The 17790-nt window shown below is 38.0% G+C and overlaps 1 protein-coding gene across 1 annotated transcript in view; it reads right to left on the bottom strand.

The window, feature by feature from the left end:
* CPEB4 (cytoplasmic polyadenylation element binding protein 4) overlaps positions 1 to 17781 on the bottom strand; it is a 40853-nt gene extending 23072 nt beyond the window's left edge. The window contains exons 1-2 of the mRNA XM_009882072.1: positions 15610 to 17781; positions 5610 to 5691 (exon numbers count right to left, since the gene is read on the bottom strand). Coding sequence (XP_009880374.1) covers positions 5610 to 5691; positions 15610 to 16731 — 1204 coding nt within the window. The 5' untranslated portion in view covers positions 16732 to 17781. The remainder of the gene's footprint in view (positions 1 to 5609; positions 5692 to 15609) is intronic.
* Positions 17782 to 17790: the final 9 nt, after the last annotated feature.

Raw genomic sequence — 17790 nt, 5'->3', positions numbered from 1 at the left:
GGGGAGAGGCAGCCCGCCACCCGCTCGGCGGCACCGCCGAAGTTGGGGGTTATTTGAATTTCTCACTGGGGTTATTTTAACTTCTCACTGCATCTCGGCTATGCTCAAGTCCTCTTTTTTTTTTTTCTTTTTTTTGGTAAGTTTGAGGCATGATTTATTATTTTTTTTCTTCTCCCAAATCAAGTTTTACCTCTCTGAGCCTCATCGAATGAAGCGTCTCTTACAATGAAGCTTTCGGTTCCAGCCACAAAACCAAATGTCTATTTAAAGAGAAAGCTGGAAGGGTATTAGGTAATAGCAAATGGATGTAAAATCATACATTATGTATGGTTGTGATTACTCCCGTGTAAGGTTAGAATCCAGTCTACGGTCTGATCTCTGCATTTATTAATGGAGGATTTCTGCTCCTTCCTGTCGCCCAGGTGATGCCATTTCCTTAATCGGTGGCTGTTTCTAAACAAAGGCCTTGGTAAACCCCAAATATTGGGAAGATACGGATAAATCAACAAACACTTCAACTGCCAAGAGAGGAGGAACTGGGGAAAAAAGCATACTAAAAGACTAAAAAATCAAAATACTGAATATTGTCCCCAAATGTTGAATATTAGCTGCATTTGGGAAGAAAGCGTGCCCTTGCTTGTTAAGAGCAGTTAGAACACTTCTACTCTAACCCCAGGGAAAACCATGGATTGCAACAGGAATGGGGCTGCTGATTTCAAATAAAATGCACCCAGCCTGTGTCCCCCCCATCACAGCTCCACCAGCATGGGTTGTTGTTTATTGCTATTAGACCCTGTTCAGCAATATTTGGAGACAGTAAAACAATTCGTTTTCCTCTTAATTAATACGCGTTCAAGTCTTCAAATCCCGTTAGCCATTCCTGGTTACTGCATAGGAGGTAAAATCCAAGAGGACCCTGAGTAGGAAATATTCAGCACAGTAATTCATCCACAGTTTCCAAAGACAATTACAGCAAACCCAATTGTCTCCAAAAAATTGCCTACAGCCTGCTGCAGTTGAAGTGAAAGCTTTTGTGCATTTTATCCTAAGTTGGACACACTAAAAAGTTGCAAGTGAGTAATCCTTAGGTGAGGCTGTTCTGAGAGAAGGCACAGGAATGAGACCAGCCGCTGATGCTGCGCTCCCGACGCCTGAGGTGCGACCGCCACGGTCCCCCGTGAGAGCTCACTCACGTCCGAGGGGCAGCACAGGCATGAAGATGACTGCAGCGCCCGGACAGATGTACACATCTGCCGGAGGTCTTTGACTTTCAGATCTCCATAACTAGATCATGGAACTCTTCACACGGACCAAGAATAGGGAAGAAAGGTTGACCTTAGCCACCACGCTCAAGCATTCCTCACTGCTATGAAAACAATGATGGTTTTAAAATTTAAGAAAAACTTCAAAATCTATTATTTTACATCTTAAAATAGCTTAGATTTTGTCCCGTGCATATATAAATGACACTTCCCTAAAAAGAATCAGCCATTGTTATTTAGCCCTTGGCAAAAATTGGGACTGGTTCTCCCCAGATTCTCATCAATCTTCTGGATCATATAGGAAAGCAAATGGCCCGTCCTACTCAATTAATATGAACGTGTTGCATAATCCACACAGCTAGAAAGGAAACAACTAGTTCAGTTTCTTATCCAATATCCAGATAATGCTGTCAAAACTATTTTGATCCCTCTCATCAAAGAACACTTTGTAAGGTTTACCTACTTTCTTCACATCTGAAATAGTTTTTCAGACCAACATTAAAGGGCTGATGATTGCTTTAAAAACGGCGTTAGGTATATCTGCTTGCTCAGAGAAACCCAAATGGTGCCCGTTCTTATCATTTTGGTTTTCCATCTCTAAAATTTAGAGGTGCTGTTCCATCCTCTCTCCCAGTGTCTGTACACATATTCTGACCTTACACTACTTCTAAAACCTTCCTTTTTGTACATAAATATGTTTAGACTTTAGAGATTATTAGTATTAGAGACTCACAGCATTCACGCAGATACTGAGCTATTCACACCCAAATTTTACAGGAGTGCTTTGCAGTGCTAGAAGCAGATGTACTGGCCTGCTTCTTTAATCCATTTCACCTTGCATAATTTCCAGGCAATAACCTTATATTCTGAACAGAACCATAGGATATTTCAGTAATAAAACAGTCTGTGGTTATAAAGTATTTAAAGACGTTTCAGTGTCACTTAACAAGGAAATATTTAGTCAATCTACTACTATTACAGTAATGCTCAAATTGCCATCTGGAAGACCCAGATTCAAAAATCAGTCTCTGGATCCCAGGCTCAGCTCGCGAAGGCCGAATACATTGTAAAGAAGATGCAATTAGTCTCCAGGGAAAGGCTTCTGCAGGCTGTCATTGGCTATGCAGCATGCAGCACACTCACTCGTGTGGATAAAAATAACATATTGAAATGGCAGCTGCTCAGCAAAGGAAGAGGATTTGAGCAGGGATAAAAATATACCTTAAAAAGAGGGGGGGAAGTGGTAAAAGGCCTATCAAAAGCATTAAAAGGTAATACTGAATGTACTGAATCAATGATAGTTAAGATTCACCTTTGAACCTCAAGCAGGAAACACTATTCCATAAAGCGGGACAACCCAAGAACATAATTATTACTGTCCTAAACAGATCCAAGACTAGCACAGCCTAATCGCCTCAGTCAAGAAGTATGCACTGTGAATGGATTTTGTTAAATTTTGAAGAATTCCTACTTAGAATTTTATTACAGGATCCAAAACCTGCTGCTCTGAACACACCATTTGAAGATAGAAATTATTTCCAAGAGAGCGCAGGTTCCAAACTGCGACTGGTATCTATTATCATGTCCATACTCTTTAAGTTGTTTTGAAGGTATATTTTAACATAGTACCTCTTTCTCTTAAATCCATTACAATATGAAAGAGGGTGGTGGTAGCGTTACATGCTAAACTCACGTTAAGTCAATATTAAAGCCTCTCAAAGACTCATAAGATAGCAGTGAGACCTATTAGATCATCTAAATTATTTCCATGCCATTCTGAGATTGCTCTTTACAGTATGTTTTACTAGTGTCTTGCCCAGGCTATTTTTAAAGTCTCAAACCCAGAAGCTTTTCCTTTCTGAGACTACCCAACTTTAGTTAAAAAGCACTCTATGCACTGAATTAACTCATTTAAAATGCAAAACAGAAAACTTCTTATGGATCTGCTTATTTAACTGCAGGTGTTGGAAACGGCAAGCAAGATTTAAACTGACAATCATAATTTGTCATATTTCAAGCCTTCTAGATCCAAGATTTTTAAAGATTCCTTTCAATCGGTTTAAACAAAGATAAGGCAAGAAAAGTAAAAACAGGAGAGAGAGAATCTGTGTTAAGACATAATCATACACCGACTGATACAGATGGAAAAAAAGCCACAAAAGGCTTGTGATCACACGAGCCCTTCTTCAGACCTGACTTGAAATATGTTTTGTACGAGCAAGTTACAATTTTTTTCCAGCTGTATCAGTTGGTTTAACTAAAGGTATTTCCTCTCCTTACAAATCCTGCCCTACTTAAGGATGATCACTGCAGCATTATCACAACACAGTAGATGCTAGTTTGAATAAAGATCTATTCCTGAGTATATTACAACTACTAAGTTACTGTACGCTATACCAGATAAGCAGCAGTCAAGTTCAGCATACTGAATATTTCACCGTAAGCAAACTTAATGTTTTTGCTGAGGAAATCCTTGAAAAATAAGACTTCACAACAAAGTATTTCACATAGGATCACTTAAATTTTTCATCTCAGTTTTGAGGCTTTTTCTTTATAGTTTTATACCTATTAACCATGAAACAGAACAATTTATAAAGAACTAAAGAAATAATTCCCAGAATACCTGATTGATATTACTGTGTTTCAATCAGTATGATGCAACACACACAAAACTTTAGACAAACCATAGATGACTGCAGAGGGGATTAACAATCAAGCTCAAGCACGAATTAATGTATATCAGAACTATACATATCCTTTGCTGACACACTTATTCTATCATTCTTAAAACATAGTAAACACTAAAATAAAGATTTCAATTGCAAAGAATCTTTTCAAAGCATTTAAACTAAAAACTATACTACTGTACAGAACTACCCTTGTTTAGTTGCTGAATATAAATACATATGAACCTGACTTTGTTAAATTCAAATTTAAAGGGAAATTTTATTTGTCCTACAGCCACATCACCTTGGATTGTTACCTTGCCAGATTTCAGCAACTAAAACCTGAGTTGAGCCTGCCTGACAGTTGAACAGAAGGTGTCATGGCAAATCCCAGGTGCTGCAGTCAAGGAAAGGCGCCCGATTCTTGGTTCAGTATACAACGCTGGGGGCATAGGATGTTGCCAGACAGCACATAAAATAAACAAAAGCTCTTACTACTTGTCATTAATAAAAGCCTGGGCCCCACTACATAAGGGGGGAATGGGTTTTGTTTTTTTAATTCATTTGGCATTACTTTTATCTACATCAAGCTCTCCTTGTCGTTTCAATAGGAATGTGTATTTCTTGCTGTTTCTCATCACCCCGAATTGCTGCACAGTACTGGGGATGAGAAACGCAAGCTGCATTTCAGACCATGGTGAATGCAACAAATTCAAGTTATTGCCAGTTTATCAGGTTGGTCTTCTGAGCAAGAATCACTATTAAAACAAGACAGATTTAATTAACACCACAAGCCTTGATATCGAAAGAAATTTACTTTCAGAAACCACAAAAGCAGGTTTGTTTTTTTAGTGGTCTCATGACTGGTAGCAAAACTAAACGCTTAGATAACGAGCATAAGTAAGAGTTTGACTACTTCTACTCATACAAGTAACCATCAAACTGAAATAAATTACTCACTATACAGAACAAGAATAAGAAACTAGACTTCTGAATTGTATACCAGAGGCAGTTTCTATTCAGGTTTAGGTAAAATGCGTAGACAATGCTTTGAATATTTTGTAAGTTGAGGTGTTTTCAAAGAAAGATTACCTTGGCCAAAAAAAAAAAAGAAAAAAAAGAAAGAAGAAAAAAAAAACGATAAATCCTAACTGCAAGTCAGTTCAACCTCCCAACGGCACGAATTCTGCAATTCAAGGTAGCAACAAAAGGAGAGGTAAAGAACTAAAAAAAAAATGTGATTAAATACTTAATGTTCTTCTCAAAATGACATAGTAAAACCTTATTCTTCCCCAGGACAGAAAGAACTATGACTTCAGTAGGAAAACACTATTTAGCAAGAAGTTACATCTCACTGAGCTACACAAGATTCCTGAAGCTGATCATTTTTACAGGCTGCACACATTGTGTCTATAAAAACAACACTGGCAATTTACACAAAAGATCAGCTTATGTTTGCGTTTCGCATTGTTTTGTATTAAGACAAAACACACTCAAGTGCTCATGTGCTGCAACAGCTTCATCTAGAGACAACCAAAAATAAAAGAGGCCTACCCAAGCTGACATGTATTAGGTGCACAATGTAATTTTACTTTTCCTAACCAAACCTGAAGTTTCTTACTCTAAGTAAGCACATCTTCCCAATTATTTACTGCAGGAAACAGTATCTTTCTAAATTTACCTTTCAGTGAATCATTTTCAGCTCTCATTATGTCAATTAGCGAGTTCTCCAGTGAATGCATGTCAAAAGTCCTTGTGCGATCCTACAAGCAAATACAAATAAAGCCAGTTTAGGCAACAGTGTTAAACAACACCATCTGAAACATAAAAACTTCAGTTTTGTTCTACATTACTACAGCATAATTAAGCAAAAACACATATACCACTAAAGTCAGATAGGAATATTAAAATCAGAATATTCTTAAATATGAATCTGATCTATTCACAACCGATCATTTAAGAACCCCAATTCAATATTTAGTTTGTATTCCTTGCTATACAGTTAAACTTCATTAAAAATAATTTCGCAGTTAGGAAGTAAAGATCGTATGCTGGGAGACAGAATTGCAAGAAGAGATCATAAAATAGGTATTTCATCCCAAATCTAAGTCAATTAAATTCCAGAAACACATAGAATTTCTTTCCCCTAAACTACTACCCCAATTACTTAAATAATCTTATTCTGCATAGTCAGTTCAAATTCTGCATAATTATAAAGTATTCCATACAAGCAGTAGTGTTCCAAATAGTCTGGCTTACTAAGTGACAACTTCACTCGGATTTTTAATTCCCTGACTTTTCAAGTTTGGTATTCCAAGCATTACTAGAACTGAAGGAGTACTCAACAAACGGGAGGCAAGATGTCTGGTGTACCTTACTGTTTCATTATCTCAAGCCATTTGAAGTATACTTACCAAATATTTCTCCTTCATTTAACCAAAGTCATCATTTAACACATGTACGGTTCAGACTTTCCCAACTAAAACAACAAATTCCACATCATACAAATCTGACCCTACATTAGCGTAAGACAATATAAAATATCCTGGCACTGCATTATTTTAATTAGCAAATTCAGAATAACTGAAAGGATACAGAAACTTTAAAATCTTCACAGTATCATAAAAGGTCACTACTAGAAGCAAAAACTCATTCCCAAAATTGTTCACCTATCCCTGTTATCTATGTATTTATACAAATGGACATTTGTAGAAACACCTGGATAGAATTTTATTCAATTATATTAATCCACCTTGAATTTAATTTTTCTGTGTCCAAGAACTCTAACATAAATTCTAAAGATTTTATTTCATTCATGTTCTAAGAGTCACCTCTGAACTGAGATCAAGCATGGAAAGCATCTGTTCAAATAAGAAAGCAAAATGGGAGCAATTCAAGATAGATATTTGCTATAAACTGCTTCTCTACAACTATTGTTATTACAGCAGTGAATATATATTTTTTTGTCCCTAACTCTAGCTGTGAAGCTGAAATTTCTCCAAAGCACACAGATCCAGCTTTGATCATTTTTAAAACCAGTGGTGAAGTAAAAAATGGTATTGCAGTACTGCATTTTTAACCAAAAAATGGTTACAGCAGTACTGATTGCAGCATTGCAAGAGACAGTCTTTATATCAATCGACCATCAGTCATCTTGGACTTTAAACACCTAATAACATTTTAAGAGCAGAAATCCACTAGCTCCTAAAGTCCTGATCCATTTCCAAGTTCGTAAGTTACATTCTGACCACAACAAAATACTATTTTTTCAACAAAATTTTCTGATATTTTTCCTCTCTTCAGAACAGTTTGTTACTGAGACAAAACAGGTGAAAGATTTCTACCCGGAAAATCTTTCTGCATTTCAAATAGCATTAGAAAGATCAGAGTTTGGAACCATTTGCTTTATTAGTCTAGTGCAATATCAAATTTGCTATAAAAAGCATAGTGCTGCCCTGCCTCTCCACAGAATTTATTTCCTTGGTCATTTATATTACAAGGTAATTGAGGTACCTTAGAGAAATTACAACAAGCATTTAAAGTCTTAAATTCTGTGGTTTACTTTCACACATTTCCTACTGGTTTCTTACTTTCCTAGTGGTATTTAGTTTATTGTTTTGGTTTATACACGAGTTGTTCATAACTATTTCAAACTCTAGCTACACTAAAATACCTTAGCAGGATTGAGTAAAAACCTTGGGTCTGCATCCTGGACACGTTAGGATGCAACAGCTACGTAACTCAGGAATGGATGTTGGAAGACAGTCTCTACACTTTCAGCAGCCCTCACAACATGATAAAAATAGCCTAAAACACTGGTGGGAGCATTCTCTGAAAACCTGACGTCCCTCGGTAGCTACTTCTCCATGCTGGCTTTTATAGCGTATTGTGTTTCTCTGTGTGGAATCAAGACCAACCCAAGAACAGCTACAAAATTCTTATTTCACAAAGTGCAGAACCTCAGTAGTTCCAAGTCTTTGTTGAATTTGTGGCACTTGACGTTTCAGTTGCCCGACAGACACAAAAGAAGAAAGCCAGGCCGAGGAATTTCTAGTTTATTGTGCTGAGTATGTGCTGGAGAACGTGAGCCCGAAGATAGTCTCGTCTCCAAAACATCTGTGTTATGTTGGGTCGAGCTATAGTAACAAACAGATGGTTTTGCTGCAATGGTAAGTTTTTAAGATTGAGAACACAGAATTTAAACATTTGAGGGGAAAAAAATAAATGAACTGTTTAGCTGACAGGGACACCACATTCTGCAAGGGAAGCTTTGTGCAGTGAGGAGTTTATAGTTTTCCCCTTCAGAGTGAACCAGCTAGCTGTCATTTTTGTACTATAAGGTCCATAACCTTCTAATTGTACCACAAACATTTTAAAACATGCGCCGACAGAAAAGACTTAACTGGTCATATTCCTACCTGCGGCTGTTAGCAGTCACATAAAAAGGAGGACTGGCTAAAATGTGGCCCACATTCATACTCGTGCTCTCCAGTGGTTCCAGTAACTTGTCACAGCGACGGAGAAGACCGCCATAGGCTAGAGCACCCTCCAGATGCTGATACGTTACTATCTATTTCTTGCCTGTCGTTGCAACAAAAGGTCTCTGTGCTTACAGCACATCTAGTTGTCATCGTCAATTCATGGCGCTGAACTGCCCCAGCCTCAACGCCCTTGGGAAGATCAGTCTTACTCCTGGATTGTTTGAAACAGTTTGCTCTTCCATGTCTCTGCTTATTAATTAGAAGGTAACAAACCAAGTTAAGCACAACACTAAGAGCCACTACTACTGTTACACTGAACTTGTATATATTCCTGCAATTAATGCAGCGATCCACCTCTCTGGAAAGGCAGAGTAATTCAAGAACCTGGTATGTAAGTAAAGCTGTACACATCTATCCAGTGACAAGATGTCAGTCACGTATGTCCTAAATAAAGACCAGCCAAAATGCCATGCTCAACTGGTTCAGAGGTTTGCACAGTGCTTAATATAAAAGAACTCCATTAATTTAGTTGAGTACTTGTCCTGATACTGAAAGGATCCACGCTACTAGAGAAAGCCACCATCGGTAGTTTCATAGAATTTTTATACAATTTAAAGACCTTTTATTCCAAAACTGCTTTGAAAACAGTAGCACAAATTTTGCCAGTCTTAACTTCCAAGATGGCCAGCACGTTTTATCAGAAACACATTATATGTGAAATCTATATATGTATTATATACCTAACACAAAAATAAAGACTGATGACAGGTTAGTGGTACTGGTCATATTACTGAAGAAATGTGAAACTATACATTTAATTCCCTAACATCATAAAAGCTGTAACAGCCAATATATTGATCATTAACTGGCAACTGAATGTGAGCTATTCTCAGATACACGTTGGTTATGAGTTATAAAGCACATAAGCCATGCTGTACTTAGGAGAAAAGTGATGTTTTCTTCAAGAGACTTCATGTAGAGAGAATTAACAACAACATGGTGGTGTTTTTAATGGATCAACGCATGAAGTTACAGTGCTTTCCACAGAGTTGGACTGCTTACTGTATACTTGTTTATTTATAAAGAAAAGATATAGGGGTAATGACTACCCTGGAATAAAGCAGAGTATGTACACTTCAGTAACAAAATAAGTTAACTACAGCCTGATATTATTTACCCAGGCTGATCACAAGACCTTGGCTTTACACAAGTTTGTTTAGGGCATCTAAAATTTTGCTTTATCAGAGGGCTCAATGGGCACACATATTTATCCCTGGGAAACAGAAGAGAAAGACATCAGCTTGAACACAAAGCCACAACAAAAGAAAAAAAAAACAACAAAGACACCAAAAAAACAACCAAAAAGAAAGAAATCATACTGCAGTCTTAATACATGACTATATTTAAAATGTCAGCCCCCGTTTCAAAAGACATTCACTAAACATAATTTTGAATAAGCAGTATTGTTTTCACAATAACATACAAGAGGTGACAGCCAGCAGATCTGGTTAAGAGAGAGCTATCGAGACTGTAAATATTCTACAACAACAAACACAACAGTTTTGAACTATACACTGGCCAGCTCTGTCTACAGAAAAATAAAGTTATTCTGATTCTCCTACTGTCTAGAAATCATTTATACGTGTGTAGAGTGCTCATAATAATGCAATCTCATTGTTAAAGCACAGAGAGTAGAACTTGGGGCTTCATGTCACAACTTTGTCATTGGATTCATACAGTATGGGCAAAACGCTTCACCTCTGTGACTACAGCTGTTTCCCCACCAGCACCCAGACAGGTTATTTTATGTTTAGAGGTCTTGTAAAAAAAAATGGAGCCATTTGTAAATAGGAAATCACTAAATTCAAATTCCTCTTCCAATTCTATTTTTCAAAGTCCAAAGACATTTCATTCCAAAAAGGAAGATCATACTTTGCACTTAAAAATTCCACACCTAAATTCTCTTGCACGTCAGAAATACGTACATCTAACTTAACTATTAAAGTGCAGATTCATTATATTTAATCTGCACTCACAGCATTACCATCACCTGAAAAGTTAAGATTCCAGAACCTGAGGGTTTCTTCTCAGTGCTTCCCACAATGGGCCTCCCAATGTTAAAACCCAAACTGTACAAAAAGTAAAGCCTGGCAAGGTCTGAGCACTTGCTGGTAGCTAAGGCTGTGCCTAATCTCATAAAATATGATTTCTCTGAAGACCAGGGCATCAGTAATAATGCAAAGTATGCCACTGCATTAAGCATTTTATGGAAGGTGATTAAGCAGTGTTTATAGAATAGGTATAGTCGTAAAACGGAGACTTATTTTATATATTTAAATCTTTGTCAAACCAGAATACTTGTGAAAATTACAAAACTCACAACTACATTTGCTACCCTCATTATAGCACGGGAAGCCTGAAACTTTCCGAAACCTTGTACATATTTCCCACAATTAAAAAGCCTTGCGTCTCAGGCAAAGTAAAGCGTGCAGGGAGAGGTAATATTGTAGGTACTAAATACAAGTTCCACATTTTTCTTCTAATTGCAAAGCAAATTTGGACTTGATTATGCTTCTGGGTAAGCTTCTCCTCCTTCCCACAGCAAATGCTGTATTCCAGCTCCCAGTCCAGTATCCAGTGAATTAAAGGCTTTGAATAAACAGGTTTTTCCTGAAAGGATGTTGCTGTGTGCTGCCCTGATCATCTTTTATAGCTTCACCAGGGAACAATAAGAAAAAGCTGGAAAAGTTAAGTGACGCATAACATAGGAGTTTTTTTGGGAGGGAGCACTTCTGGTTTAAACTTGAACTTGTTTTGGGTTTTTTTTAAGTGTTAAAAATTACAGACCTTTATAAAAATTTCCAGTAACATGTCAGATTCTATTTTAGCCACATACTAAGTTTTTTATGTATCTTCTAGAAATTATTTTCCACAATATCTTGCGTTCTCAATCTTTGTGCTGGGCTGCTAAGTATGCCATTTTCAAAGCAAAATGCTTAATAAGAGTACTCCTTTTAATCTTAGGAAAATACAAACATAATTCAAATAGCTTCTAACAAAAGCTCCCTTTAAAAAGAAACCCTGAGGTCAAAAACGCACAGGAGGGCCAAAGCCAAAGTATTAACGTCAGTAGTAAGTTTATAAAACAAGAACAGTGCTAACTTCCACAGTACTTAACTTGTGCATGTCATACCACATTAGAGTGCTTCTAATTCCACAGATCAGTAGCTGTGGGGAACAGCATACAAAACACTAATTACTACACAGCTGATGTAGTTGTAGAAAAATGGGTGAACAAACATTTAAAAATCCAACTTCAAGTATTTATACTATCTTGGAATAATCGCTGTTGCTAGAATAAAAATGAAATTCTGCAAAACTTTCTGCAGCACAAGTAGCCTCATTTTATGCAAGCAGCCATCAAGATTTATGAAAAGGTTCCTCAGAAACAAAGAGCAAATATTAAAATAAAGAGGCACGGTAAAGAAATTTATTTGCAAAATTCCTTCAAGAGAAAAGATTGGCAAGTGTATTCAAGAGATTTTTTTTTTTTTAATTCCAGTTGCCCATGAATTTGTTTAATGCACCTATTAAATTGACCCATTTCTATGGGCAAACAAACAATGACGTATAGCTCAGAATTAAAACACATTCTGTAATCACGTATGTGTTTTCTCAAACATTCCATATCTGCCTGGGGGAAGAGAAAGTCTCCCTGGCACAGACCCTCAATGGATTTGGAAGGGGTTATATACCTGGAAACTAGCCACTGTAGAAGAAAGGAAAAAACATTTTGTACAAGTGGATATAATGAACCGCTTTACAAAATTCTTTGAAATGGGCAGTCATTTTCAAGCCTGATTCCAGGAAGAAACAAATTATTTTTAATCATTTTTACAGAAAGCTGAACACTATTGCTTAACTTGCCTGTGCCTTCAAAGACCAAAATAAAATACATCGTCATGCATTTGAAGATGAGATCTGGAAACCTGGAAATGCCTATCAAAGCAAGATTTATGCATTGCATAACAGGCAGGATGTTCCACTCTCACGAGGAAGTGCAAGTACACAGCAAAAGGAAAGCCAAAACAATCTTAAGGGCAATGCTGCAGTAAAATGCAATTACTGAGCACTTAGTTTGTCAGTGCTGCTGGGATAGACGTAGAAGGAATTATTTAAAAGATCAGTAACTTTGGAAAATGCAATAGCCACAGCCAAAGCATTTTAATTCATTAATTCTCAGGGAAGGCTCTTGTATCCAAAAGACTCAATTTTTATTTTTTTTTATTCAGGAACCATTTTTTGGTTTGGAGACCATTTCCTTTTCAAATGAACGCACAAAGAACAATGGCTTTTCTCTTTTCAAAAGATCTTTGAAGGGGGAAGCTTGCCCAGTGGCTAAAGCACAATATCAGAACTTAATTTCATTAACAGATCTGGTAACAGTCTTCTCCGACCTTGCTTGCAGTTCCATCTCTGTAACAAGAGGTTCCTACAGACATGCTACTTCTGAAATGTTATGAGAAAGAATTCCAAATGGGAAATACTTACAACAAAAAGCACAATGTTTTGCATGTAGCTCTCCATACCAAACAAGCACTCCTCAAATTGCAGGGTTATCAAACAGATCACCATGGCATTTTCCTTTTACCTGTGCCATTTGGAATACCCACTTCATGGCAAGCAGCTGAGGGCCATGGGCAGAAACATTTGAAGTGAGCTGTAGTTCACATTAGTGGCTTATAGGGACATTATGCAATGTTGTCCTCTCCGAAGAGGAAACAAGCACTTACACTTGGTTTCCCTAAGATTTCCATCAAAACACAGACTTCTGTGTTTCAGCAAGCTTTGGAGTAGAGACAACCTTTGAGGAAAAAAAAAAAAGCGATCCCCAAATTTTTCCAATTGCTGGTTTACACCTTGCCTTCTAAAGAAACTAATTTTCACTATATTGCAGCAACACTTGTTAATGATTTAAGCAGCAAAACATAAATATTAAATGAAAGGGATAGTTGTATCAAATTACTCCATTATGTTGCTGCAGCAAAGACAGCTTTCAATTATTTCCTAAATAGGAATCCAAGAAGATTCCAGTAACAAAATAGCTTTGTCCAGTACATGATTGCATCATCAAGGATACTTCATATATATATGCATGAACACAAACATACAATGAGCAAAACTCCTTATTTCTGCTTTCAGTCAAGCACACAGTCAGCATAATCAAGAAAAAATAAAAAGACAAAGGTCAAATTTTGCATCATTTGTTTCCAGCGATTCAAAAATTCAGTATGCTTTCAACACACAAATGACTAAGTGACCAAAGGAGCTAAAGATTTTATACCAGAAAAAAAGTTTTAAAAAGCAGTTGTCCAAGATGGCTTCAAAATTAATCAGCATCTTTCTAGGTCTGCAGTGCTGAAGTCCTGTTTTGCTGCCCTGCCCTTTTCTTCACAGAAGTGATAGTAACAGACTGGAAAGTACTTCACTCCAACACTTTCCTTTTCTTGGCATGAAGAAGTGTCAGACTTGGTCTTGACATGTACAGCTTTATCTTAGTGTTTATGTAAACAGATAACAACACGCTACACAAAAATTATTTCTTTACCCTGATCAAAATACGTGTGTCTGATATTTTATGTTTGGAACACAACCCAGAAGTCAAGGCTGACTTTGCCAATTTCCTGAAATTTCCTTGATGGCAAACCAAGCCCATTTCTGTCGCTGTGTATATATCTGGGCCTTATACACAGCAGCAAGGACACACTTGATCTCATTCTGTCACTCTGAACATCAGCTATGTGTCAGGGTACAGAATGAATTAAACTCTGAGCCAAGTCTTGCTGCAGTGAGGCTGAAAAAAGACCGACTCCAGCTGTGTCCCTTTCTCTAATGGTTTCGGTGTATAAATTTGGTATGCTGGACACAGGTTCATTATATTAATTACAAATCCTGACATTAAAATCAATTCTTACTATGCATTCTAAGTTTACAAGGGCTCTACCTGATATTAAACCAGCTAGTAGCTCTGCAGTAGAAAAAAGGTCTCTAATGGAAAGTTATTGCCAGCAGCTCCTGTTGTCAGAAGGCTGCAAACAGAAACTGAATAGTTTATGAAGAACCGAACTGTTCCTATGTGTGAATCCACAAAGCCATTATTAAATATATTTGTATTTCTTTCGGGTGGTTTACAACATGATACATATTGCACGGGTTTTACGTACAGATCTTTCAAATGATTTTAAAGTAGGTCACCCTGGTTCTTACAGCATGGCTAGGAATACTGCAATCGTTTTGAAATTTTTACTTTTGCACTTATTTGAAGATCTTTTACATTTAGTGGGCTGTTTTTCAAGAACTCTTGTGTTTTTGGATTCACCCTAAAGGAGTTTACAAAAGGCACACACACATAAAAACTAGGTTTAACTAGCAGTCAGATGAAGAGTATTTCTGTTTTAATTTTTACTGCAAATTAGGTTCAATGTTATACAGTTCTCTTCAAATTCATAAAGAGCCAGCCTAGAAGGAGAGGTTGAACGGCCAGACAACCTGCCTCCTGACAGGGTAAGGCCATATTAAAATATAGGAGACCATCAACTGAAACTCGTCCACATCTATTTTTGGTGATGGCCTGTAACCAAAATTTGCTGCCATTACTGAGGAAAGCAAACTGCGTTGATAAGCATCATGTAAAAAATTCAAAGTTTCCAAAAAACGCTACAAAAATTATGTTGCACGACAAATCCATATGATACTGTAAAACAAAATACAATCACTTAATACTTTTTCTCAGCTGTGGTACATTCTCGAATACTTTAGAAGGCCTCAGATCTTTCATACTTCATCAGGCAGCACTTTTCTTCCTTACTCCTGTGTATAGATACACTTGCTACTTGTAACTAAATTTGTTCATCAGCTATTTCTGAATGTGTGTAAGTATTAAGCTGAAGGAAACTGGCTAATACAGATGTCTGGTGGGCAACAGATATTTACATGACTATCACTATTCAAAAAAACCCACGATTCACAGCTCGGAGCAATAATTCACACTATGACATTTTAAGTTAGCCATATTTTTTTTCGGTTGCAAGCACAGAAGTCATATAATCAGACTGTACTGTTCAAACCCCCGACCCTTTGTAGGGCATTTTAATGCACTTACGTGTTATTTTTCTTATGGATATAACAGAGTATGCTCACCTGAAAAGGAAAAATGTTGTCAGCTCTATTCAAACTGTCTTCCATCCACGATTTTGGAGCAAAGGCTGAGCTGGGTCGAGCATATTTCTGCAACTGGATATGATTACTTGCAAAATTCTTCTTTAAGGGCGAGATGGAGTTCAGGGGTGTTATCCCTCCGTTCAGTCCCCTGCGGTGGTCTCGACCTTGGGACCCACCCCACCCACCGTATCCACCGCCACCAGGGCTCCAGGAAGATGGTGTAGGCGATGGACTTTGGTAGCTGCTCCATGGAGAAGGTGGCTTGTTAAGATTATTAGCCAAATGAGGCAACTGATTAAAAGCAGCATTTCTATGTGTGAATGGAGGTGGATGAGGACTTGCAGGAGACCTCCTCTGTTGCTGATGTTGATTGTGATGATGCTGAAAATGGGGGTGATGAGGGTGGTGTTGAGAGAGGGGTCCAATTTGGGGGGAAAAGCTACCACCAAAGCCAGGGCTGACGTGATGTGGAAAATTCTGAAACAGCAGAGCACCATTATTAGCTGAGGCAGTAGGGACCCCTCCCTGATGAAAAAAACTTGCATCTTCGTTGATTATTGTAGAAGAAGAAGGAGCTATAGCTGCAGACCAGTTACTAAAACCGGTCAGAGAAGATGCAGTGGATGTCAAGGGCTGTGTCGAAGTACCTAGCCCCGAAGCCTCTTGATAATCAAATCCTGTTAACACCGGCGATTCTATTCTTATTTTCTCCTTTCCATTGCCGTTCTCTGAAGAAGTATCGCCCTGATTTTCTTCAGTTTTAGCTTTCTCCGGTTCAGAGAGCATGCCTGCTTCCTGACTTTGACCAGGGGAAAGCTGCTGTTTTTCTAGGGACTCTTGCTTTTCCTGTTGCTGAGTTTTAGATTTTTCTGACCCCAGAATCTCATCCTGAATATTATGGGCAGCTGGAGCAGGAAAGAGCCAAGCTGACCCAGCACTACTGCCATTGGCAGCTGTGTTATTATTTATAAAAGCAGCAGGGTTGGGGGTTGCATTTTGATGATGGTGTGGAGGCTGCAGATGTGGATGAAATCTGACTGGAAAAGCTGACTTATTTCCAGTGTTGTTTTGCACTAACACTCCAAACCCGTAATCCCCCATTTATTATATTTAGGGTTTGAATCCTCCCTGTAAGAACAAGTTGATGTTTAGTGTTTACCTCGTCCTCTCCTGAGGCGAGATTAGCAAGTATCCCGGTTTTAGCTAAATATTCCAGTTTCTCCCTCCACGCTATTTCTTTCAGATTTGGATAAAGATGTTTGCTTTTTGCAAAAGATAGATCTCTTCAACTATTTAAATGTGTCAATTTGTGTCCGTTTCCTTCCTTTGGCCAGGAGGAAGGGAAAAAATAAATCTTTGGTTCACAAAATAAGAGGTTTCCTTTTTCTAAAGGAAATGCACAGCAATGAGAGAAAAAGCTTCTAGGGAATAACGATAAAGAGATTCTAACTATCCTGTTTTTTTCTTCCTCAGCAGCCTTGGCTCGCCCATAAATGAGTTAAGAGGGAAGAAAAAAAAAAATAATATATATACAATGACGTCTGGTCCCCCGACCCCTTGGCAGCAAAAAATAGATTTAAATCTGGAATAATTTAATACATCTCTATAATCTAATATATATTTGTGTCCTGTTCAAAAAGAGTCTTTGCTGTGGTTAAGGGAAAAATTTACCTCAGGATCTCAGCATTCAGAAGGGTGAAAAGGGGGAGTGAGTTACAGAAGAGGCTTTTCCCCGTGCTGCTGGGTTTAACCTATTATATTTAGTAATAATACACACTCTGTGTGTGTGTGTGTGTGTGCGCGTGTGTGTGGTTGTTTAAAGGGGTAAGATCTTATCTCAGGAAATTAGTATTCTATGTGTGTTGGGTGGGGAGTGAGTTGTGCAGGAGAAGGGTGGATTCTTGATGCTGCTCCTTTTGGGCTGGGTTTCTGAGCTCGCCAGACTCGCTTCTTATTTACGATCCAATATTTGCGTGTCCTTCATATGAGTCCCGGCTGTCCGGAGAGGAAGATTTTCATCTCAGAAATCAGCGTTCGGGGAAAGGGAAGGGAGGGGACAGCGAGTTGTGCAGGAGGAAGGGGAAGGAGATTGTTTCTTGCTCTCTCTGCTGCCGGGAGGGTGGTTTCTGGTGCGGGGCTCGCCTCCTTCCACCCAGAGAT

The sequence above is a fragment of the Charadrius vociferus genome, unplaced genomic scaffold (assembly GCF_000708025.1).
Source record: "Charadrius vociferus isolate BGI_N301 unplaced genomic scaffold, ASM70802v2 scaffold3, whole genome shotgun sequence".
NCBI classification, from domain to species: domain Eukaryota; kingdom Metazoa; phylum Chordata; class Aves; order Charadriiformes; family Charadriidae; genus Charadrius; species Charadrius vociferus.
The sequence above is the reverse complement of the archived record's forward strand: the minus strand, read 5'-3'. Positions and strand labels throughout refer to the sequence as shown.